The sequence below is a fragment of the Oncorhynchus kisutch genome, linkage group LG25 (genome assembly GCF_002021735.2).
Source record: "Oncorhynchus kisutch isolate 150728-3 linkage group LG25, Okis_V2, whole genome shotgun sequence".
NCBI lineage: Eukaryota > Metazoa > Chordata > Actinopteri > Salmoniformes > Salmonidae > Oncorhynchus > Oncorhynchus kisutch.
In genome coordinates, this window is record NC_034198.2 from 19,382,249 (window position 1) to 19,408,866 (window position 26,618).

Here is a 26,618-nt window from a genome sequence, read left to right on the forward strand (position 1 = left end):
TGTCATCTCAAATTTCTCGACTTGTGTGCACCTACATTGTAAACTTTCATTCATAAGCTAGGTTGTAGCAACCTCATGATGGGTATAGGGAAAATTCAAGTATCATGTAGTAGCCTAAACCCATCACTTTTACATTGAACTGGGTGAATGGAATATGAATGCCAGTCATCCAATATGTTGTAAAAATTGTCCTCCCTCATCTTAAAAGGCACTGACCGCCACTGGTTTTGAATACATGTTTAAATCCCCCAAAAAACATTTGGATCAGCAAAGGGCATTTTCGACAGTTTACAAGGTCCAGAGAGGCACATTAGCAGGCCTGTCATAGTGAATATTTTCTCAGAATGTACTGGCGTTAACAGATAGGCCTACCATCAAAAACATGGCCTTCTCATGAGCTGTTTGTCGTGGATCATCATTCTCCCAAGTGTCCTATAATTAATTTAAAATATATATCACCTTTATTTAACCAGGTAGGCCAGTTGAGAACAAGTTCTCATTTACAACTGTGACCTGGCCAAGATAAAGCAAAGCAGTGCGACAAAAGCAACACAAAGTTACACATGGAATAAACTAACATACAGTCAAACACAATAGAAAAGTCTATGTACAGTGTGTGCAAATGAGGTAAGATCAGGGTGGTAAAGGCAATAAATAGGCCATAGTGATGAAATAATTACAATTTCGCAATTAAACACTGGAGTAATAGAAGTGCAAGTAGAGTTACTGGGGTGCAAAGGAGCCAAAAAATAATAATAACAGTATGGGGATGAGGTAGATGGATGGGCTATGTACAAGTGCAGTGATCTGTGAGCTGCTCTGATCTGTGAGGTGCTTAAAGTTAGAGAGGGAGATACGAGTCTCCAGCTTCAGTGATTTTTTTTTTAGCACGTGCTACTGGTGGGTGCTGCTATGGTGACCAGTGAGCTGAGATAAGGTGGAGCTTTACCTAGCAGAGACTTGTAGATGACCTGGAGCCAGTGGGTTTGGCAGGAATATGAAGCGAGGGCCAGCCAATGAGAAGGTACAGGTGGCAGTGGTGGGTAGTATATGGGGCTGTGGTGACAAAACGGATGACACTGTGATAGACTGCATCCAATTTGCTGAGTAGAATGTTGGAGGCTATTTTGTAAATTACATCGCGGATGTCAAGGATCGGTAGGATAGTCCGTTTTACGAGGGTATGTTTGGCAGCATGAGTGAAGGATGCTTTGTAGCGAAATAGGAAGCCGATGTGGCCACCAACATGCTCACACATGCGCAGTTATTCAGGCATGCTTACGAGTGCGCTCTGCCTTCTCGCTTCTCATAGCAGCACCTAGAATCAATAATGCTTCAATAGAACGAGCTTTTGATTGATTGTCAATGTTTTATGGTTGGAGGGACCGGGAAGAACAATCGCTCTGAAAGTGACCCAAATGATAGCTCTAATTATTGTTCTCTACTCTTGTTGTAGTTAGCGTTGTAGTGTGAACAATGCTGTTCACTTGAATTTGAACCATTTTTTAAATCGCTATAGTTAAAACTTATTAAGTGACGTCAACACCTAAATCGCGCAAAAAGTTTCAAAATAAAAGTATTCCCTCTACTTGAGCACAATATCACAAATCGTAGTATATTTAGCCTGTTTCAATATGCGTTATTTTTTTATCTGATCCTAACCTCTCCGTTTGATGCTATTTTGGTAAGTATTGAGGCTTATTGTTGAGTTTTGGTGGTTATTTGTAAATAGGAACTTTGCCATAGGTGGGTAAATTAAATTAAATATGCAATCAGTACATGATAATAAGGGGGCATCGAAATGTGTATTAAACAATGTTAAATATTAGTGTTGAAAAGGAATGAATGACATAAAGTTCAATATCCTTCATTAAATAATGTCTGGAATAATATTTGAATTCCCGTTCCACTAGATGGCAGTGTTCCCCATGTTGTTCCCAGTCAGGGGTCTGAGGATTCAAAAACAGAATAGTTTACGCTCTTGAAACGCATCCGTTCGTTGGTGGATGAGCTGTACATTGTTATAAACAGTTATGTTGCAGTCCTATAAACTGTTATTGATTGTTAGAGAAACGTAAAAAATATATATAAATTATTATTACTGTTAAAACAACAGACCTACACTGTGAAGGTCTTTAGTTTTTTCAAATTAATATTTGTGTGGAAAGTTTACATCAACTGGACAGACAGCAGATGTATCTGTTTAATTATTACCTGATTTGTGGTCAGAAATGTGGTTTGAAATAAGGGAAGGGTATTGTCTGTATTAACCAGTGATCTGCTATAATACAGGGTATTATGTAAAGTTATAATAATACAGGTTATTATTCAAAGGTTCTACAGCTGCACCCTCGAGAGCATCCTGATCGGTTGCATCACTGCCTGGTATTGCAACTGCTCGGCCTCTGACCACAAGGCACTACAGAGGGTAGTGCATACGACCTAGTACATCACTGGGGCCAAGCTTCCTGCCATCCGGGTCCTTTGTACCTGGCGGTATCAGAGGAAGGCCCTAAAAATTGTCAAAAACTCCAGCCACTCTAGTCATAGACTGTTCTCTCTGCTACCGCACGGCAAGCAGTACCGGAGTGCGAAGACTAGGACCAAGAGGCATCTAAACAGCTTCTACCCCCAAGCCATAAGACTCCTGAACACCTAATCAAAGGGCTACCCAGACTATTTGCATGCCCCCCCCCCCCCTCTTTTACTCTGCTGCTACTCTCTGTTATTATCTAATCAGTCACTTTAATAACTCTACCTACATGTACATATTACCTCAACTAACCAGTGCCCCTGCACATTGATTCTGTACAGGTACCCACTGTATATAGCCTCGCTATTGTTATTTTACTCTTGCTCTTTATTTGTTACTTTTATTTCTTGTTATTTTAAAAAAATGTAGGTGTTATTGTTTATTTATTTTAACTGCATTGTTGGTTAAGAGCTTGTAAGTCAGCATTTCACCGTAAGGTCTACACCTGTTGTATTCGGCGCATGTGACAAATATAATTTGATTTGAATTGACTGACAGTAGGCTATTGGAACAATATGATAGTGACTGTCGTAAAAAAAAAATGAAGTCAGTGGTGGCTGTAGCTTTCTGCCGAAAAAAACACTATTGACGTAAATATGAATGGTATGACACTGGATCCTGAGTGTCTAAGGATTCCAAATCCCCCCCCCCCCCCTATATTTGAGACAACTTCTATAGAATTAGCTGTACATTGGCAAAAGCCTTTATATTGCTATAATGAAAAAAATGTATTGTAGCAGTTGACAGAATTTTATCCAAAAAGATTGAATTACACAAATCTTCATGGCATGACACCAGATCCTATTTGTATGGTGTTTGAGGATTCCAAATCACCTTCTTTATTGGAGACAACTTCTATAGAATTAACAGTACAGTAGAAAATATCAGTATAGTGCTATAATAAGAGGGTTTTGGTAACAGTTGACAGTAGGTTTTCCGCAAAAAAATTATTGAATGACACAAAACTTCCTGGGATGACACCAGATCCAATTAGCACAGTCTTTGAAAACGTGTATAGTTCCAACAGTACAGGAACAAATACCTGTTTAGTGATGTAAGAGGCTTTAATTGAAAAGCACAATTTTTGGCAGTGGTGGAAGTAGCTTTCTGCTGAAAAAAATACCATACTGACGCAAACCTTGATGCTTGATGGTATGACACTGGATCCTATTAGTAGAGTGTCTGAGGAGTCCTAATCACCCCTCTTTATTGGAGACAATGTGTAGTTCCAACAGTACAGTAACACATAGCTGTATAATGCTGTAATGAAAAGACGGTTTTGGTAACAGAAGGTTTTCCTCCAAAAAACTATAGAATGATGCAGATCTTCCTGGTTTGACACCAGATTCTATTTGTAGTTTGAGGATTCCAAATCACCCCAGGAGGAGTATGCTGTTGCCCTGAAAAAAGTTACCCTTGAACAGGGAAAATGTTTTCTTCAAAACATGTTTAAATCATGTTCTATTAAGAGATGACAGTAGTTGGTATATTTGCATCATTATAATTTATAGTTAAAAAAATATATATTAGACAGTAAATCGATCTTTATTCATTGATTTCAATAATACATTGTTCGTTTTTTCAATACGTTTATATTTAAGTCACTTCAAACTTCAATATTTGTGATTTTAAAATCAGAAAATAAAAGTTAAACAATTACAAGGGGACTTTTATTTTGAAATGATGCCGTATGATCACGTGACCGTGATGTCACTAGGTTCACAATGCCCAACAAATCTGTGAGCTCGCGACCTCTCCACTGGGAAAGATTTCGCCTGAAAATAGGAAGAATATAAACCAGGGGAGCAGCTACCGGAGCTGGTTATCAAAACAAAACCGAAAAAGTCGTTGATGCTTCAATGATTCTGCAAGAGGCGCTTTGTCCGTTTACTATGTGTCAACGGGGAGAGAATTTCGCTGAACATTTATATTCTGGACCGTTTTAACCCAAGCTAAACAGCTAGGCGAGAGGATTTCCAGCTCGCTAGCTAATTTACTGCTATAGCCAGCGAAGAAGCAGTGGTGGTAGACTTTGCAAAGAGCAACTGCTAGCTACGATCGTAGCTAGCCAGCTCTTGATAGCCAGCTACCTCCACTTTTGAGATTTTCCGTCAAATGGGTGCATGTTATAATGTGCAGTTGCTGTTTTTGCAATTTGCACAATAACGTCAATGATTACAAAAAAACAAGCTAGTGAGTTTGTTAATCGCTTAGCTAACGTTACTCGTTCGGCTTTGTGAATTAAGGGCAGGCCATGGACTGAATAACGCACAAGAATGGTGTCTCGCTATCTTGATGACTAGCAGTCATATATTGGATAATATAAATTGGGTACAACTAAACAATAGAAACCTTGAATTTGTTTTGTGTGTGTAAAACTCAAGACTACTAACGTTAGCTTATATAGTTATTTGGATCATCATGCGTTGGATTGCTGGGCCCTTGTTCCAAATTGGATGAAAGAAACGCAGAACGGATTATCCAATCGTCAATTTTGAACTAATTTGCATTTACGGTGAACGGAGGCGATATACAATGTCTACAGCGAAAGAGAACCCTTGCAGAAAATTCCAGGCGAACATTTTTAATAAAAGTAAATGTCAGAACTGCTTCAAACCTCGGGAGTTGCATCTCTTGACCGATCAAGATCTGAATCAGGTAAATAATTGTTATTGTGATGTAGCCACATTGCATTTCACAATTTACAAACACCTATGCGACAATGTGACCATTTGGGCGTTTCGAGTTTGCTGTTACTGTCAAGTTGTGTAACAGTCGAATTTTGGTAATATTTTAGCCAGCTACCTAGTCAAACTTCCAATTAGTATTCTAAAACCTTTAGAAACTGACAATGTCATGTCATGCTGTCTACTTTCCCATCCTCAAGTCTATTAATTGGTAGTGTCTGATTTATAGCTCAGCGTGTGTGTCATTCTGGTTGTGTCCTCATTCAGTGACCATTTGTTGAAGACCGACTCCTTTAGAGATGAACTAATGGTGTGTGTGTGTATGTATGTATAATCTACTGCTTCAGTCTGACAAACTAAGGTGTGGTCTGCTAGGAAGAAAACCAGTGTTATTCACAATCAACCACGGGTTCAATATGAGGAATCAGCTGTAATAATAGGACCCTGGTGTAAAGCCACAAATGACCATTAGATTTGGATAAGGGAGGTTTGACCAGCTTAAGGTTAGGAATAACATTTATTACTGGCAAATAACACCATCCTCCCAAAATGAGGAATCAGCTGACCCATCATGGATCCTGTCCAATTTTTTGGGAGACATTGTCCCGAAACATCCATATGACTGGCAGGCAGGGTCACCAGCTGACTTAAGGGACTGTGCTGCCACGCTCTGATAACTGTGGCCACAAACAAGAAGATTGTGCCCTCCTGAACGTGACCCCAAATTCAACTTAAGTGTAGGTCTACACAAAGTCCTCACAATCAATCAAATGTATTTTTAAACCAAAGTGCTGTACAGAAACCCAGCCTACACCCCAACCAGCAAGAAATGCAGGTGTAGAAGCATGGTGGCTAGGAAAAATGACCTAGGAAGAAACCTATAGTGGAACCAGGCTATGGAGGGGTGTCCAGTCCTCTTCTGGCTGTGCCGGGTGGATATTATAACAGTACATGGCCAAGATGTTCATAGATGATCAGCAGGGTCAAATAATAATAAATCACAGTGGTTGTAGAGGGTGCAACAGGTCAGCACCTCAGGAGTAAATGTCAGTTGGCTTTTCATAGCCGATCATTTAGAGTATCTCTACCACTCCTGCTGTCTCTAGAGAGTTGAAAACAGCAAGTCTGGGACAGGTAGCACATCCGGTGAAATACTGTATGTGTACTCAAGTCGTATTACAAGTCCCCCTGGTTTCCTTCAGCCAGTGAAGTAGTGAATGAGAGGATTTCTATCTCTGAGATCATTAGCTAGTTTCTGTTGTATCCTATAATTGATCCCATGCGATGAGGTCCAGATGGGCCCTTGAACATGGCTTAAGAACAGCAACGCCAGCCAGCATCCTCTCCTCCACAAAATGGGTGTGATTGGAAAAAGTGTGCATGTGTTTCTCTGCTTGTGTATTAGTGAGTGTGTGTTTCTCTGCTTGTGTAGTGTATGAGTGAGAAAGTGTGTTTGCATTTCTCTGCTTGTGTGTATGACAGCCTGCTTATGATTACTGCGGGGTTAACCCCTTCAGACCTGGCCACCTGAGTCAGGACTAGAATCTTAAAGCGATTACATCACTTCTTTAATCCTCCTGAGACCCAGCCTTGCTCTCTCCCAGGGCCTTTATGACGTCACCAGTGGAACCAGAGATGCTTCTATCCGCTGTTCTATCCATATAGGGCTAGTAATGAGTTCTCATACCAGGGGAGTCTGAGAATTTAAACAATACGCTACAGCTAGCTAGTTCTAACCTCATAAAACAAAACAACCCCTTAAAAATAAGTTTAGCTCAAATCTATCCAAGGAACTAGTCATGACTGACTGCCATTTTGGACAGGAAAATGTAAACACGGAAGAATGTAGCCTATCTGCGCTCTCATATTCTGTAATGGCATCCTTAGCACTGAGTGGACGAAATGAAAACAGTAAAGTGGAAATCAGAAGTGAAACAGAGGGTGGTTCCACGTCTATGTGCTCGGCCACTGGTTAGTAGATACACTTAACCCAGCCAGGGTGCATCTTAATGCGGTTTGAACACTGCATGGCTCCAAGAGAGGCGCTCATTAGTCTAACTGAATTTGAGCCCTAAATTTAAAGTGAGTTATTCTGTTTAACTCAAACTTTCACACTCTCCGGTCAATCGAGCACGCCTCCAGCATGAATACAACATTGAAAGAGATATGCCTAGCCCACTTGGAAAAGTTATCTGAAAGGAAATGAATGTGGCGGTAGAGTATGTTTGGTGCTGGTGTATTTAGTTGGTCACGCAGTGTTTCCCCTAGCATTTTTCCAGCGGCGGTGGAGTCAGGCAAGGTTGTTCTAGATCAAAACAGAGTGTAGGTGGTAGCCCATAGGACAATAGTTTCAAAGGTTTTTTTTCTGGATCAAGGCTATTGCTGAGCTATGCTGCTCTGTAGTTCCCGAGGCATTGGTGAGATCGAGAACCCACTCAGGATAGAGGGTGGGAGGCAGGGAGAGTGGGAGGCAAGGAAATGGTGGAAATACAGACAGAACAGTTTGGGAGTGATAGTGGGGTGATGATGGGAGTATAGAGGGAAGGAGAGTGACAAAAACCCAGGGAGAGAGAGGAGGCAGGGGTATGGAAAGATTTGAGGGAGGAGAGGAAGAGCTAGTGAAAGTGCAGGGTTGGGATTGAAACTGGAACAGAGTTTCTCACAGGTTACTCTCACCAGTGGAGCCCCAAGTTCTCAAATTAACATACATAGATCTCAATTCCACATGGTCCAAAATGACATCTTAGACCTATAAGTTCCAGTTCTATCTATACTGAACAAAAATAAACATGCAACAATTTCAAATATTTTACTGAGTTACAGTTCATGTAAGGAAATCAGTTAATTGAAATAAATTCATTAGGCCCTAACCTATGGATTTCACATTACTGGGAATACAGATATGCATCTGTTGGTCACAGATGCCCTAAAAAAAAAAAGTAGGGGCATGGATCAGAAAACCAGTCAGTATCTGGTGTGACAACTATACTCCTTGCGATATGGGGCCGTGCATTATCATCTTGGAAACAGGTGATGGAGGCAGATGGAATGACACAGCAATGGGCCTCAGGATCTCGTCATGGTATCTCTGTGCATTCAAATTGCCATCGATAAAATGCAGTTGTGCTCGTTGTCTGTAACTTATGCCTGCCTATACCATACCGCCACCATGGGGTACTCTGTGTGCAATGACATCAGCAAACCGCTCGTCCACATGATCCCATACACGTGGTCTGCAGTTATGAGGCCAGTTGGACGTACTGCCATATTCTCCAAAACGGTGTCTGATGAGGCTTATGGTAGAGAAATTAACATTCAGTTATCTGGCAACAGCTCTGGTGGACATTGCGGCAAGTCAGCATGCCAACTGCACGCTCCCTCAACTTGAGACATCTGTGGCGTTGTGTGACAAAACTGCACATTTTAAAGTGGACTTTTATTGTCCCCAGCACAAGGTGCACTGGTGTAATGATCATGCTGTTTAATCCGTTTCTTGATATGCCACACCTGTCAGGTGGATGGATTATCTTGGTAAAGGAGAAATGCTCACTAGCAGGGATGTCAACAAATTTGTGCAAAACATTTGAGAGGTATGCTTTGTGTGAATGGAACATTTCAGGGATCTTTAATTTCAGCTCATGTAACAATGTAACAAACACTTTACATGTTGCGTTTATATTTTTGTTCAGTGTACAATCAAAGGCTCTGCATTGGTTTTACTTGGCTAGGAGGAGTAAGGTGAACTTTCAGATGGATCTACCTTACGTTTGAATGGACCTTCCAGGCCTCCCTGGATTGTACTAGGGAGGCAGTAAGAGGTTAACGCGTGATAGAGGACGCAATTTTATCTGTCCGATTATGGCATCAGAGAGTATGAGCATCTCCATTTTGAAGTTGTCCATTTTCTTCTACTACTATGAGTTGGTAAACAAACTGAAACAGTGCATACTGCCACTTGGAGTGTGTTGTTTGAACAGGGATGAAGCCAAGGTTGACGATTTACTGCCACCTGAAGTTATGGAATGTTTTCTCACATGTGTAATTCATTGGTTAATCCCTCCTGATGACCTGGATGGAATGATGTGATCCTCCCTTAACCCATAGGAAGTCCCACCCAGTTTTCTACTTCAACATTGTGAAAGTCCCCAATAGCGCTGCCCATGCTAAAACAGACTTTTGGGCACTAGAGTCCTATCTCTATGGGTTAACCTCACTGCCGGTGGGGTTGGAGGCGGGCTGGAATGGAGGGGGAAGGTAGAAGGTCTGTGGGAGAGAGCTGAGGGGGGAGGGTGAGGTCAAAGGAGGACCACTATAGAGGAAGTGAGGCTTGTGTGTGTGTGTGGAGGGAGGAAGGGTGCAAGGGTGTGTCCCTCTCCAGGTCTCCTGGCTCCTCAGCCCACCAACATCGCTACAGGCCACAGCTGCTCGCTTACACTGCCTCTCCTTGTGTCTCGCTCATTCTTTCCTGTCCAGCTCTTTCTCTCTTCCTCGCTCTCTCTTTGGATGTTTTGTAAGAGAAGAATGGAGAAATCGGTTATGCATTATAGCAAGACCTGTGTGATATTTGCTACTTTATTGATAACATTGCCCATATAAGATCTGAGGACCCAGAAACATCCATTTTGGATCGTAGCCTAGGCGTAGACTTCAGTGCTGCAGATAATCAGCAATAAGTAAAAGAATTAGTCATCATTGCTGCCAAAATGGTAGACCTATCAGATTTCTTAGGACTAGGTCATGGTATGTTTATCTCCTCAGTCACCCCATCACCTGTTAAAAGTAACCAATTAAATGTCTCTATAGGCAGTCAGTCTATGCAAGCGGAAACGAGGCACATAGATTTGACAGACATGCAGGGACACGGCTAGCTAGTGACAGCCAGGGCCAATACCCACACAGTCTAATAATCGTACACTCCTCTTCCGCACGTGTAAGACACTAGTCTGGAGTTTGAGGTAAAGAAGGTCGTTTTTTATTTTTTTATTTTTTATTTTTTTTGCAAAACAGCCCTGACAGCTGCTTCTTGGTAATGTTTAACAGTAAAAGTTAGACCAAGACAAACATGTTTTAGAGTGCAAAGAGCAGCCATTTTAAACAGCCACCCCCTCACCGTGGGAGCTCTGCTCCATGTTTATACATTTCCACATCTTTTGAACTTCTGTGTTTTCATTGGAAACATGCAGGTTTTTGGCTCAAGCAACTTCCACAAAGTGAATGTAGGTTTATAAGCAGGCGCTGTTCTCATTCACAAATCTTCATTGAAGTCATTTGAATGCAAGGCAATGGTGTCTATCAAACAATGCTAATTAGGCCAACAGGCTTGCTAACTGGTTTTGTGGTTTGAAAACTGCCTCATTGGGAGGGTCTATAGGAACATCTGGACCACAAAATGTGCCCTCTCCTTGCTGACTGCTTCCCAACAATTTTAATGATTGTCTAAATCGCTCTGTTTTACAGGCCAAACCTATTTACGGCGGATGGCTGTGCTTGGCCCCCGAGGGAACAGACTTTGACAACCCCATGCAGAGATCCCGGGTAAGAGCAACCATGAGGCGTGCACGCGCTCACATGGAATGGGGGATGGGTTAGTATGTTTGTTCCCTGTTCTTCCATAGCACTGTAGTCACATGATAAACATTAGACAAACACCATTCCCGGGCAGCAGAACCTCATAGTGAGAGGGAGATGGGTGAACTTTGACCAATCGGGATGTTTTAATCCACTTAAAATCCATTTGGGAAGTAAGCTTTGAGGCGTAATGGAAGCGCTTGAAACACAAGCCCTAGTGTATAATCGAATGGTCAGAGAAATGGGCTCTAGATCTGCATACGTATTGTCCTTTTCATGCCAATTTGCCTGGTGCTATTCCGCCACGATGATTAGAGCGCACATACGGGTACACATAGTGGCGTGAAGGAGCCGAGCACTCGCTCATGTTCGGATCATGGAATCTATTCAACAAACTGCGCTAAGCCAGGTGGGCCATGGCGCCAAAGAACCTGCGCTATCTTGGGGGCGAGTTCACTGGGGCTGCATCTGCATAACGATGGCTAACTGTGAACATGGGTTTACACCTTTGACGGTTAACACCTCACAATGCAACTTTCGATTATGCAGAGGTTGCTCTTCAGAAGTTCTCACTGTCAGCCCTAGCAATGTGATAAGGCAGGTTGCCTCTTTTGAATGCACTGGGTGAGGTAGGTGACACAGTGATCGCCGGTTAGAGGATAAGGAGAGAGACTTGAGGTTCTGTTTTAGGGAGTCGGTGCTCCGGTTTTATTTCCTCCAATTTCAAACTTAATTTCCATTGACTTGTGCTGACAGTAAACGAAAACATTTATCAGCATATTTGATCTTAAACAATTACTTTTCACAATCTGAGCCAGTAGTCAAATGATAAATATAATTTCTCCAAAGCAGTAAAATATTAATTGAAGGTACAAATGAGATCCTTTAAATATGCAAATATTTCTAACAACATCCTACCGCTAATAAACAACAGTGCATCTTTAAATGCAGATCAATTGAAGAATGTAAATAATATTGCGGGTTACTTACGTTTGGGTATTGGACTCACAGATAACAGAAATGAAAGGATACATGTTGAAGAGGTTTTGTACTAGTGCTTAGATTGTTTGGCACTGAACTAAAAGACAAAGGAACTCAGGTATTTAAGAAGTGAAATTGGTTGCAGGTGTGCTCAGCATAGAGATGTACAAAGGGTCTCTAGTGCCAAAAAGCGTGTTTAACATGGGCAGCGCCATTGAGGACTGATTGATACATTGCGATCTCTATACATCTCTATGGCTCAGAGGTGTCTGCAGTTAAAGGGACAGTTAACAAAAAGCGCAATTTAATGGAACAGTGAACTAAAAAGTCTAATTTCCTATAACATCAGGTTTTATACACTTATAAACTGGGTGGTTCGAGCCCTGAATGCTGATTGGCTGACATCCGTGGTATATCAGATTGAATATCACGGATATGACAAAATATTAATTTTTACTGCTCTAATTACGTTGGTAACCAGTTTATAATAGCAATAAGGCACCTTGGGGGTTTATAGTATATGGCCAATATACCACGGCTAATGGCTGTATCCAGGCACTCCGCGTTGCGTCCTGCTTAAGAACAGCCCATGTGGTGGTATATTGGTCATATACCAGGTCCCATCACGTCTTATTGCTTAAGTATAACACTGGCGTTACAGTTGAAAAGCAGCAATAGAGAGTACTAGTGTTGTCACGATACCAGATTTTTGACTTCGATACCTGGTTTAGTATCCCAATACTCGATACCAAAACAATAACAAAACAATACCACTGCAAAAAAGAAGCCATATTACCAGGTCACAGAATGGCACTTGATCCAGACAGATAAACTCAGCTACTGCTCTGTTCAATCGTTGGGCATCTTTTGAGTTCAATATCATTACGTTATAAAAAAATGTACGTCCATATTTTTCAGAGACCGCCATGTATCGATTAATTAATCAATTATACAATCAATTTGACTTTGGTATGTTTTTACCATTCTAACTTTAACAACATAATGGTAAGAATTTTATTTTGAATGGTAAATCTTTATTGATAAACTGGGTAAATCAAGATGTAGCCTAGGCCTATCCACAATACAGGTGAATGCATATTCAGTGTGTGCATGCATTGAGTTATTGAGCTTGTTTTGGCTGATTTCATTGGGCTACAGATGACAAACAATCTGTTTCCCTTGCAAGGGCTCCCGAGTGGCGCAGCGGTCTTAGGCACTGCATCTCAGTGCTAGAGGTGTCACTACAGACACCCTGGTTTGAATCCAGGCTGCATAACAACCGGCCAGTGAAATGGCTGGCTAGTTAGTGCGCGCTAACAGCGTTTCAAACTTCACTCGCTCTGAGCCTTGGGGTGGTTGTTTCCCTTGCTTTGCATGGGTAACGCTGCTTCGATGTGGTGGCTGTTGTCGTTGTGTTGCTGGTTCGAGCCCAGGGAGGAGCGAGGAGAGGGGCGGAAGCTATACTGTTACACTGGCAATACTAGTGCCTATAAGAACATCCAATAGTCAAAGGTTAATGAAATACAAATGGTATACAGGGAAATAGTCCTATAACTACAACCTAAAACTTCTTACCTGGGAATATTGAAGACTCATGTTCAAAGGAACCACCTGCTTTCATATGTTCTGAGCAAGGAACTGACACGTTAGCTTTCTTACATGGCACATGTTGCACTTTTACGTTCTTCTCCAACACTTTGTTTTTGCATGATTTAAACCAAATTGAACATGTTTCATTATCTACTTGAGGCTAAATTGATTTTATTGATGTATTATATTAAGTTAAAATAAGTGTTAATTCAGTATTGTTGTAATTGTCATTATTACAAATACATTTAAAAAAAAAATTAAATCGGCCGATTTAATCGGTATCGGCTTTTTTGGTCCCCCAAAAATCGTTATCGGTATCGGCAGTGGAAAATCATAATCGGTCGACCTCTAGTCTCTATTCAGCTATTTCATTTCGCTCCTTGTTCTCCATGTCATTTACCAAGAATGACAGTAGTGGCAAGGAGTGTTAGCTAAAACGTCTGGTACCCAGACTACAGGCGGTGGGTTCTCGGATTTATGTTATTGTATCTTTAAGCATCTCTTAGCTATATGTTCACTACACCCTATTAGTCCCAGTTCATAATGGAGCTTAAGTGTTTGTTTGGTTTCAGCCCAATAGCAATGCTCCTCTTTCCCTGCAGAAATTGTATACAATATTACTTTATAGGCCGTTTCTTAATAGTTTATAAGGAGATCATCAGATTAAGTGTTAACGATGTTCCTCTTTCTCCCAACAGAAATGGCAGCGGCGGTTCTTTGTGCTGTACGAACATGGCTGCCTGCGCTTCGCCCTGGACGAATCGGTAAGGAGCTGTCATATCAGCCATGCTACTTCCACCTCCTCCCTAACAACCTAACAGCACTCCTTAGCTGTGTCTATAATCAGGCTATAGCACTGCCTCTCATGCTTTATGGCTTCACGCAGAGCCACGGTGTCTGTAGTGACGCCTCTAGCACTGGGAAGAGTAGTATTTGATATGGTCCGTGAAGGACGGGACGGTATGCTGAATGACCTGGCTGTGTATTCAGTGGTACCTGCTTGGGAAAGAGATGACTGGGAAGCCTGATCTCTGTTAGCTAGCCTTGTGCTGCGAGATGTTAAAACTGCCCCACCCGAATGCAGAGTAAACCTCACACTGAAGAACCATGAAAATGTATATGGAGGTGGAGGGAGAGATAATATAGGATGAAGCAGAGGAACATAGGGAATGATAGGGGTACAATAATACAGATTGGGGAAAGAAACTGAGGAACAGAGACTAGAGAGAGTCCCTTGCAGCTTATGACATCCCCTTCGTGTGTGTGTGTGTGTGACTGGGGAATGTGACACGGGTGACCAACCCCACTGGCAGATCAGGCTGAAGATTAGGCTGCTTGTGTGTGTATACAGAGGCCCACTTAACACTGCTCTGCCTGACTGTCAAAGCTGCCATAGCTTCAGTCCCTGGCCTATAGCTTCAGTCCTTGGCCTATAGCTTCTAACCTTGACCGTAGCTTTGGGCCTGCTTTATATGTATCAAACCCCAGTTATCAGTTCTCTGCAAAACAAAATTGATGAAGAGGAGAGGATGCTGCTTTTGGCTGCTGAGATGTAGGCCTACGCACTCCGTGGCTGTGTGTTTGTGTCCAGGTGGTTGCTTTGTGCAGATGAGATCGTTGAAATCATTGTCTTCATGTTGTCATGGATCCCCACGTGATGACAAAGGGAGGAAACATCCTGGTTACGCTTTGTGCATACGTGTGTGTGTGTGTGTGTGTGTGTGTGTGTGTGTATGTTGACTGCTTGCGTGTGTCCATTTCTCCAGTGTGCATTGTGTGCGAATGACACCCGTTAGTTCGGTGTAGCACTTTTTTTCCTGTCATTGTGAAGCTGGTCGTGCTATTTAGACGTGGAGGGCCTCATTGTCTTCGTGCCTTTTCATCTACAGCTCAGGGAACACCCCGGAACGCCACCGGGAAACTGGGTCAGGAAAATGGCCGCTTTGTTGCCGTAACTGTGCACCTCAGCCCCCCACAATAGGAACGTTTCCAAAATTGAGCCTATACAACATTTTGGGAGTTCAGCTTTGATCTTAAACTTTAGGCAGAGGAGTGGAAATATAAGTAGATTTTATTTTTGTATTTTTTTATTCATCATCAATGTATACATCCTCAGCCTGATCGGACACCAAACCCTTAAGTTAAAGGCCTACTGTATATAGGAGAGAGAAACAATACCCTGTCTTTTCACCTTGCTTGCCATGTATGCTTACGCAATGCAGAGATACCAGTTTAGATGGAGTAAAGGAGTCAATGGAACGCCTGCCAGATTGGCCCACATTCAACAATCTGATCTAACAAAGTGGATATTTGTCAAATCCGTCATGATTTATGTATTGTAACAGGCCCACAATGTGGTTACTTAACTTCTCTAGGGTAGGGTGCAGCATTTGGAATTTTGGATGAAAAGCATGCCCAAATTAAACTGCCTTCTACTCGGGCCCAGAAGATAGGATATGCATATAATTAGTAGATTTGGATAGAAAACTATAAAGTTTCCAAAACTCTTAAAATAATGGCTGTGAGTGTAACAGGTGAAAACCTGAGAAAAATCCATTCCACTAGATGTCAACAGTCTCTAGAAATTGTTTCAGGCTTGTATTCTGAAAAATGAGGGAGTAAGAGCAGTCTGAGTGGACCCTGCCATGTCGCAGAGCTTTTTCATGCGCGTGACCGAGAGAGTGCCTTTCTCGTTTACCTTTTTATATTGACAACGTTATTGTCCGGTTTAAATATTATAGATCATTTGGGCTAAAAACAACCTGATGATTGAATATAAACATCGTTTCACATGTTTCTATGAACTTTACGGATACAATTTGGATTTTGTCTGCCTGCTGTGACTGCGTTTGAGCCTGTGGATTACTGAAGAAAATGCGAGAAGAAAATGGAGGTTTTCGGATATAAAGAGACTCTATTGAACAAAAGGAAAAATTTTTGAATAAATGAATGTCTTCTGAGTGCAAAAATATGAAGATCATCAAAGGTAAGGGATACATTTTATCTCTATTTCTGACTTGTGTAACTTTTCTACTTGGCTGGTTACTGTTTGTAATGATTTGTCTGCTGGGCTATGTTCTCAAATAATTGTAAGGTATGCTTTCGCCATAAAGAATTTTTTAAATCTGACACCGTGGTTGGATTTACAAGAAATTCATCTTTAAACCTATGTTTAATAGTTGTATCTTTTCTGAATTTTTATAATGAGTATTTCTGTATTTGAATTTGGTGCTCTGCAATCTCACTGGATGTTGGCCAGGTGGGACGCTAGCGTACCCTAGAGTTAAGTCAGATTTGGGTATTTGTTTTTTGCTGCATAACATGTAGAAAGAAGTTGTCACTTTTTTAAAGATTACAAGTGACTGCTAAATGCTAACTCCCATTTGAATAATATGTTTAGCATAGTTAGCGTACAGTAATCAGTGGTGGTAGTCAGCTGTTTTTAACTGTAATGCATTTGATTGGGAAAGATGACATGAACATGTGTTGGGGTTGACATCCATACTGGCATTTTACTAAGATTTTTACCTCAACATAGAATGAAATACAGATAAACAATAGCCTAAATGTAGGCTAATTTTGCTGGTGGGCAATGAGGAGACTCGGAATCTTTCCCCCATGCTTTTCCATGGAAATTCCATTGTTTTGGTCAAGTTCAATTTACCTTTGCCACATCTATAGCCTTTATCTGGGCCGTATACAGCATGTAAAAGAGGTATTTATGATATCTCTTTTTTGATGAAGGGATGTTCTCTTCTTTGTGTGTGTTGAATTGCTGTAAAAACAACACGAAATCAGCTCCAAGTGATTTTTATTTAAGAAATATGTTCCCAAGTGTTCTGACAAAGTTCCGGCGCCGACAGAGATGGCCGCCTTGCTTCGCATTCCTAGGAAACTATGCAGTTTTTTGTTTTTTTACGTGTTATTTCTTACATTGGTACCCCAGGTCATCTTAGGTTTCATTACATTCAGTCGAGAAGAACTACTGAATACGAGCAGCGTCAACTCACCATCAGTACGACCAAGAATATGACTTTCGCGAAGCGGATCCTGTGTTATGCCTTTCACCCAGGACAACGGAATGGATCCCAGCCGGCGACCCAAAAAAACGACTTCGTAAAAGAGGGAAACGAAGCGGTCTTCTGGTCAGACTCCGGAGACGGGCACATCGTGCACCACTCCCTAGTATACTTCTCGCCAATGTCCAGTCTCTTGACAACAAGGTTGATGAAATCCGAGCAAGGGTAGCATTCCAGAGGGACATCAGAGACTGTAACGTTCTTTGCTTCACGGAAACATGGCTCACTGGAGAGACTCTATCGGAGTCTGTGCAGCCAGCTGATTTCTCCACGCGGGGGCGTATGCCTTATGGCTAACGAGACGTGGTGTGGTCACAAAAACGTACAGGAACTCAAGTCCTTCTGTTCATCTGATTTAGAATTCCTCACAATCAAATGTCGACCGCATTATCTACCAAGGGAATTCTCTTCGATTATAATCACAGCCGTATATATTCCCCCCAAGCAGACACATCGATGGCTCTGAACAAACTTTATAAACTCTTTGCAACCTGGAATCCATACATCCTGAGGCTGCATTCATTGTAGCTGGGGATTTTAACAAGGCTAATCTGAAAACAAGACTCCCTAAATTGTATCAGCATATCGATTGCGCAACCAGGGCTGGCAAAACCTTGGATCACTGCTATTCTAACTTCCGCGACGCATATAAAGCCCTGCCCCGCCCTCCTTTCGGAAAAGCTGACCACGACTCCATTTTGTTGATCCCTACCTACAGACAGAAACTAAAACAAGAAGCTCCCGCGCTGAGGTCTGTTCAACGCTGGTCCGACCAATCTGATTCCACACTCCAAGACTGCTTCCATCACGTGGACTGGGATATGTTTCGTATTGCGTCAGACAACAACATTGACGAATACGCTGATTCGGTGTGCGAGTTCATTAGAATGTGCGTTGAAGATGTCGTTCCCATAGCAACGATTAAAACATTCCCAAACCAGAAACCGTGGATTGATGGCAGCATTCACGTGAAACTGAAAGCGCAAACCACTGCTTTTAATCAGGGCAAGGTGACCGGAAACATGACCGAATACAAACAGTGTAGCTATTCCCTCCGCAAGGCAATCAAACAAGCTAAGCGACAGTATAGAGACAAAGTAGAATCTCAATTCAACGGCTCAGACACAAGAAGTATGTGGCAGGGTCTACAGTCAATCACGGATTACAAAAAGAAAACCAGCCCCGTCACGGACCTAGATGTCTTGCTCCCAGGCAGACTAAATAACGTTTTTGCCCACTTTGAGGACAATACAGTGCCACTGACACTGCCCGCAACCAGAACATGCGGACTCTCCTTCACTGCAGCCGACGTGAGGAAAACGTTTAAACGTGTTAACCCTCGCAAGGCTGCAGGCCCAGACGGCATCCCCAGCCGCGCCCTCAGAGCATGCGCAGATCAGCTGGCTGGTGTGTTCACGGACATATTCAATCAATCCCTATCCCAGTCTGCTGTTCCCACATGCTTCAAGAGGGCCACCACTGTTCCTGTTCCTAAGAAAGCTAAGGTAACTGAGCTAAACGACTACCGCCCCGTAGCACTCACTTCCATGAAGTGCTTTGAGAGACTAGTCAAGGACCATATCACCTCCACCCTACCTGACACCCTAGACCCACTCCAATTTGCTTACTGCCCAAATAGGTCCACAGACGATGCAATCTCAACCACACTGCACACTGCCCTAACCCATCTGGACAAGAGGAATACCTATGTGAGAATGCTGTTCATCGAATACAGCTCGGCATTTAACACCATAGTACCCTCCAAGCTCGTCATCAAGCTCGAGACCCTGGGTCTCGACCCCGGCCTGTGCAACTGGGTACTGGACTTCCTGACGGGCCGCCCCCAGGTGGTGAGGGTAGGCTACAACATCTCCACCCCGCTGATCCTCAACACTGGGGCCCCACAAGGGTGCGTTCTGAGCCCTCTCCTGTACTCCCTGTTCACCCACGACTGCGTGGCCACGCACGCCTCCAACTCAATCATCAAGTTTGCGGACGACACAACAGTGGTAGGCTTGATTACCAACAACGACGAGACGGCCTACAGGGAGGTGGTGAGGGCCCTCGGTGTATGGAAAATAACCTCACACTCAAAATCAACAAAACTAAGGAGATGATTATGGACTTCAGGAAACAGCAGGAGGGAACACCCCCCTATCCACATCGATGGAACAGTAGTGGAGAGGGTAGCAAGTTTTAAGTTCCTTGGCATACACATCACAGACAAACTGAATTGGTCCACCCACACAGACAGCATCGTGAAGAAGGCGCAGCAGTGCCTCTTCAACCTCAGGAGGCTGAAGAAATTCGGCTTGTCACCAAAAGCACTCACAAACTTCTACAGATGCACAATCGAGAGCATCCTGGCGGGCTGTATCACCGCCTGGTACAGCAACTGCTCCGCCCACAACCGTAAGGCTCTCCAGAGGGTAGTGAGGTCTGCACCACGCATCACCGGGGGCAAACTTCCTGCCCTCCAGGACACCTACACCACCCGATGTTACAGGAAGGCCATAAAGATCATCAAGGACAACAACCACCCGAGCCACTGCCTGTTCACCCCACTATCATCCAGAAGGCGAGGTCAGTACAGGTGCATCAAAGCTGGGACCGAGAGACTGAAAAACAGCTTCTATCTCAAGGCCATCAGACTGTTAAACAGCCACCACTAACATTGAGTGGCTGCTGCCAACACACTGACTCAACTCCAGCCACTTTAATAATGGGAATTGATGTAAAATATATCACTAGCCACTTTAAACAATGCTACCTAATATAATGTTTACATACCCTACATTATTCATCTCATATGTATACGTATATACTGTACTCTATATCATCTACTGCATCTTTATGTAATACATGTATCACTAGCCACTTTAACTATGCCACTTTGTTTACATTCTCATATGTATATACTGTACTCGATACCATCTACTGTATCTTGCCTATGCCGCTCTGTACCATCACTCATTCATATATCTTTATGTACATATTCTTTATCCCCTTACACTTGTGTGTATAAGACAGTAGTTTTGGAATTGTTAGCTAGATTACTCGTTGGTTATTACTGCATTGTCGGAACTAGAAGCACAAGCATTTCGCTACACTCGCATTAACATCTGCTAACCATGTGTATGTGACAAATAAAATTTGATTTGAATAGAGACACACGTGATCGTATACAAATGTAAGCAAGGTTTGAGGTGGTTATGTTTTAGTCACACATATCTGTTTGGGCTTCTTGCGGTCATTTTGCAGTCTACAAATTATTTGTCATTATGTTCCGGCCCCTGACCATCCGCACCAAAAATAAATCGTCCCATGGCTGAATCTAGTTGTTGATGCCTGGTCTTTATGTTAATTTGCATAATTTGGTGGAATTAAATTGCTGTATATTTGTTCATCCTCCTGTAGCCTATCTTATTTATCACACGTGCACAGCATAGAGTGTCTATTTTGAGCAGGATTTCGGGATTTTGAGCAGAATTTCTCCTGAAGCTCCTCAGCTGGTTGCTGCTGGAGTAAAGCATGTTATTTTATAAGCCCATTCATTGCGAAACAACTCAAAATGCAGTTGCTTGTTAAAACAGATTTGGTACACGATTAATGAATACAACTATTCATTTCTCTGTTAGTTGAAGCATCCCTCCCATTCACCATAGGCTACAAGTGTAGGCAACAGGCTATTGGCGTGTCACACACCACATTACAATGTGAGCTGGATTTTTTATTTAACCTGTATTTAACTAGGCAAGAACATTATTTACAATGCAACCTCCCGAGGAACAGTGGGTTAACTGCCTTGTTCAGGGGCAGAACAACAGATTTTTACCTTAGCTCAGGGATTCGATCCAGCAACCTTTCGGTTATTGGCCCAATGCTCTAACAACTAGGCTACCTGCCGCCCCAAAGCTGGAGGTAGTATGCAATTTGAAAACGTAAATAGTTTGAAACCTGAATGTTTTATTTCATGTTATGAGACATCTCATATCTTGCGTTAAAGTGGCCTATGGTCAAAATCTGACAATGGAAACATGGAGTCAATTTTATAAAGACTGTGTCAGCGTGCACTGCGCCCGGCCCGCCACAGGAGTCGCTAGTGTGCAATGGGACAAGGACATCCCTAACCCAGACGATGCTGCACCAATTGTGTGCCGCCCCATGGGTCTGACAGAGCCTGGACTCTAACCCAGAATATCTAGAGGCACAGCTAGCACTGCGCCACTCGGGAGGCCATAAAGACTTTATAGGCGCGTGAGTTTCAAGTTGGGGAAGCTTACAATTTATCCTTCCATTTCTGTCGATCTGCGTGCCAGTTATGATTTTCATATGCACATTTTCTTGGAACAGTTTATTTTCAATAACGTTTTAGTTTCTCAAAATCATTGTCATGTGGTTAATCATAGAAATCTGAATGAAAAATTATACAAATCAAAAAGTTAAAATTCAACTAATGCTAGCACCAGCCTCTGCCATATGGACACATTGATACACCTTGATCCATTGACAGCTTAAGAAAAGAGCGCATGGAACTCAGCCTATAGGCCAATGCAGCAGTACGCCTATAACTTCCATTGTCAACTAAGTAAAAATAGGCTACATAAAGCTGACAAATAAAAACAGTTGAAAATATGATAAATGCAGGTTATTTCAATCGCATCATCTCTCTGCTCAGGCTGTCTGCTCTCATGGGGAGTATATCAAAGTAGACCATCAAAGGGCCAACAATTCACACAATGAATGCTCAAGAATTGGCGGGAGACGGCTGAGCCATTCTGGAGAGAGAGACTCTCTTCCTGTACCTTCGCCACTCACCCGTCCCCTTCTTCTTGTCTCAACATTTTCAATTATACTCCACATACTTCACACACATTTTAGATGCTTTTCACAGACAAGCACAACTCAATAATCAGCTAGGCCTATTCTGGGGTAGAATGAATGAATTTCCTCTCGGGTATTGGACTCCCTATATGTGCAGGCACTTGCACCAATATTCTTTATGGGCCTAGTCATAGAACTGCATATAAAATCCTTATTCATTCAATAGGATCTCTGTGGGCAAAGTCTAAAGATTTGTCATTTAACTTTCCAAATGTATGACCTTTTTATTGTGGCATAAACCCAACCAGTCATGTTTTCATCTGATTGTGCAACGATCCCTTCAAAGAGCAACTACAAGGCAGTGGTGAATAGAAAGAGACCTGTTGCGCTAAACAATTTTTTAAAATGATATTTGGCGATAATTTATGCGTCCACTGCTATCTGCGGAGGTCTGGGTGTCGGCCAATCATCTATGCCTTGGCCAAATGTCAGTGTTTTCGTCTTAACCATTTAAGCCCACTCACTCGTTTTTCATGCCTCTGACATGCGGTAATGATAAATAGTGGTCTAATAGCCTTCAGTTTTCTTGACATTTGGTTTAAATATTGTGATAAGCTCATGTTTTACTGGTACGGGGTACTCCTACTATGTATTTTGCCAGGATGCCGTACCAGACCGCATTACCCTACTTTCACCCCTGAGCTTATTTCTACTACCACAAATTGCAGGCTTCCCAAGTAGGCAAAGGCCTACAAGCTTGTGATTTGAAACAATCCACAGCTATTTTTAAAAATAAGCTAATGATCCTCGATTCCTCTGCGGCTAAGTCATGCTTTCTAATGAAGTATTTTGAATGATTAAATGTATTTCTGTATTTCTCCTTCCGTGGCCTCCAACTGCTCTTAAATGCAATTAAAACTAAATGCATGCTCTTCAACCAATCGCTGCCCGCCCTTCCAGCATCACTACTCTGGACGGTTCTGTCTTAGAATATGTGGACAACTACAAATACCTAGGTGTATAGTTAGAATGTGAACTCTCCTTCCAGACTCACATTAAGCATCTCCAATCCAAAATTACATTTAGAATCGGCTTCCTATTTCGCAACAACGCCTTCTTCACTCATGCTGCCAAGCATACCTTCGTAAAACTGACTATCCTACAGATCCTCGACTTCGGCGATGTCATTTAAAAAATAGCCTCCAACACTCTACTCAGCAAATTGGATGCAGTCTATCACAGTGCCATCTGTTTTATCACCAAAGCCCCATATACTACCCACCATTGCGACCTGTACGCTCTCGTTGGCTGGCCCTCGCTTCATACTCATCGCCGAACCCACTGGCTCCAGCTCATCTACAAGTTTTTGCTAGGTAAAGCCCTTGACTTATCTCAGCTCACTGCTCACCATAGCAACACCCACCCGTAGCACGCGCTCCAGCAGGTATATCTCACTGGTCAACCCCAAAGCCAATTCCTCCTTTGGCTGCCCCACCTTCCAGTTCTCTGCTGCCAATGACTGGAACAAACTTACAAAAATCACTGAAGTTGGAGACTCATATCTCCCTCACTAGCTTTAAGCACAAGCTGACCGAGCAGCTCACAGATCACTGCACCTGTACATAGCCCATCTGTAAATCGCCCATCCAACTATCTCACTAACAATTTTTCCGAATATGTTTCTTAGTTGTAAAAATAGCCAAATCTTCTACTACTGGGGTTTCTGTTTTGCGTCATGCACCTGTATTGTATTTATTTATCTTTCTCCTTTGCACCCCAGTATCTCTACTTGCACATTCATCTTCTGCACATCTATCACTCCAGTGTTTTATTGGTATATTGTAATTACTTCACCACCATGGCCTATGTATTCTCTTACCCCCCTTATCTTAATTTGCACACACTGTATATAGACTTTTTCTACTGTAATATTGACTGTATGTTTGTTTTATTCCATGTGTAACTCTGTTGTATCTTGGCCAGGTCTCAGTTCTAAATGAGAACTTGTTCTCAACTAGCCTACCTGGTGAAATAAAATTCAAAAAAGATAGATGGGAGTAATTATTTAATTTTGGCAAATGTTTGAACATTTAATTTTTTATTGGCTGCATCATTATGAGTTGCTTGTTCTGTTACCATAATCAAAATGTGATCTATGTCATTCTGAGCACCGTGGGTGGACACCCTAATACATATTAGTCCAGGAAATGTTTCTAATGGCCGTTACATTAAAATCTTCCTGGTCACTTTGTCCGGTACCACATTTTCGGAATCCGGAATCCCTGGATGGTGCGTAATTTCTGGATGGTGTGGATTTTAGACACTGAGGAAGTTGTTGACTGACATTAGGCTATTAGCTAGCTAGGCACATTTTTAGGTTAGTTGTAATGTGCCTGAGAGAATATGAAGCTCAGCCCTGATTCTCCCCTGGGCCGATGGACTGTCTACTGCTCTACCCCATAAAATACCCAATATGGACTGCTGTGGCCCTTCTCTTTCTCAGAGTGGTTGTTACTATTAGTAATTCCTGTGCTCTTGGCCAGCTGAAGAGGCCAGAGTTAGGCAACCCGGCCAAACCCACAGGGGTAGAATGGCTGGAAGTCACACCGGTGGAAACATCAACAATGACCAGAGCAACCTGATGAATCTTTGTAAATATGAAGCATGATCTCACATAATACTAGATACATTGATCTTAATGATCTACCGATGTCATGATTCATTGAGCAGGTTGTTTGTTGCTATGGAACCATGATGTGCGTAGTACGTCGATTGGAGGGCCAAATTTTCCCGGAATAGTGTATTTTTCTTTTGCATCTGATACATGATATAAGCAAAAGAATTACAACAGGGTTGAAAAATAAGAGCTTTTGTGTGACTCGCATAAAGCCGAGGCAACTTTCAGGGAAGATTTCACTCAAGATGTTTAATGCGAGTGGGCAATTGGCTTTTTAGAACTGAACTATTTTAGCCCATGATGAGATGGACTGAGAAGGAGATGCTCAGAGGTCGAGGCTCTACACAGCATTCCTCTGATATGCCCATATTTGGTGAAGTGCAGCGGGCTCCCAGTAACTAACAGGCTAGAGAAACAGAGAGAGCAGTAGACCCCAAAACCACATGAAAATGCCAGATATGCCCCAGACCCAAACATTCCACATACACACAGCCTGCCACTACAAGCACTCATATCTAATGTAGCATAATGTAATTTTATTACATCAGACAGGATTGGACGTGTTGTACATTTGATCATCTGAGAAGGAGAGTAGAAGGTGAGAGACGGAACCTGAGAAAGACAGAAACGTGAAGGTTTGAGTGTTTCTCAAACACTGAGTCGTGGACCGACACCGGTCCCTGAGATGTTGCCGCTGACCAGTCCCTTGGGTAGTTAACTGACACCAGTTGGGCAGTTCTCAAATGCTAGTTTTAATCTAAGTGGACCTCCCAAGAAGGAGGACTACAGCTCTTCAGTCTCTGAGGAGAACCTGGGCCGGAGGGTCAATGACTGGGAGGATAGGGACAGGAAACGGGGTCATTCAGTTTTCTCCACAGCCTACACGGTTCTGTTTTGATGTAGCACAGAGGGAAGCGGCATGTCGAGGCACATATGCCGTATAAAACAGCAGCTTGCTGCTTCCCTTTCACCCCTGAGCAGAGCAGGTGCTGGTTTCTTACACTACTTGCCACCGGTCCGGGCAATAAAACTCACCAGAAAAATGTATCAATTATGGAGTGGGTGTGCTCTACCTAATTCTAATGCTGGCTCTGCGAGTCTCACTCTGACACCATTTTTGGAATGATATGATGAAGCCCATTCATCAAATCATTTTGGCTGGCACAGGCAGATAGAGAAAGAAGTTGTACTTCATCAGCATTGAACTAGTGGGAATGCCCAATTTTCCCCTAAAATCTCAATACTCTACCCGACTGAAGAGCTGTAGTCCTCCTCCTTGTGAGGATAAAGACCTGCTCGATTTAAAAACGTTTTTCTAGCTTTATTAGTAGTGTTTTATTGCCTCTTTGTGTGTCCTGTTCGTAGAAACTGTGAACTGAGTCAGAGAGACAGTCTGTGAGAAAGTTGTTAGCGATAATAATACCCCCCTGTGCAGCTAAATATAGCCGGCCCCATAGGAGGACAATAGGAGGATATGGGATTGGATATGGGATTGGATATGGAGTGGAGAAATCAAACCCACTACAACACATGGACTATATCTCAAATGCCACCCTATTCCCTTTATAGTGCACTACATTTTATCCATAGTGCTCTGGTCAAAAGTAATGCACTATATAAGGAATAGGGTGGCATTTGGGACTCAGCCAGAGAGGATGAATGGCAGTGTTGGCAGATGG

General features: G+C 42.5%; 1 protein-coding gene across 6 annotated transcripts in view; it reads left to right on the forward strand.

The window, feature by feature from the left end:
* Positions 1–4,271: 4,271 nt before the first annotated feature.
* LOC109870200 (myosin phosphatase Rho interacting protein) overlaps positions 4,272–26,618 on the forward strand; it is a 74,206-nt gene continuing 51,859 nt past the window's right edge. For 3 of the 6 annotated variants that reach the window (XM_020460607.1, XM_020460606.1, XM_031804560.1), the window contains exons 1-3: positions 4,272–5,191; positions 10,678–10,755; positions 14,058–14,123. In XM_020460607.1, coding sequence (XP_020316196.1) covers positions 5,069–5,191; positions 10,678–10,755; positions 14,058–14,123 — 267 coding nt within the window. In that variant the 5' untranslated portion in view covers positions 4,272–5,068. The remainder of the gene's footprint in view (positions 5,192–10,677; positions 10,756–14,057; positions 14,124–26,618) is intronic. The other 3 variants (XM_031804561.1, XM_020460608.2, XM_031804562.1) reach the window with 2 other exon arrangements.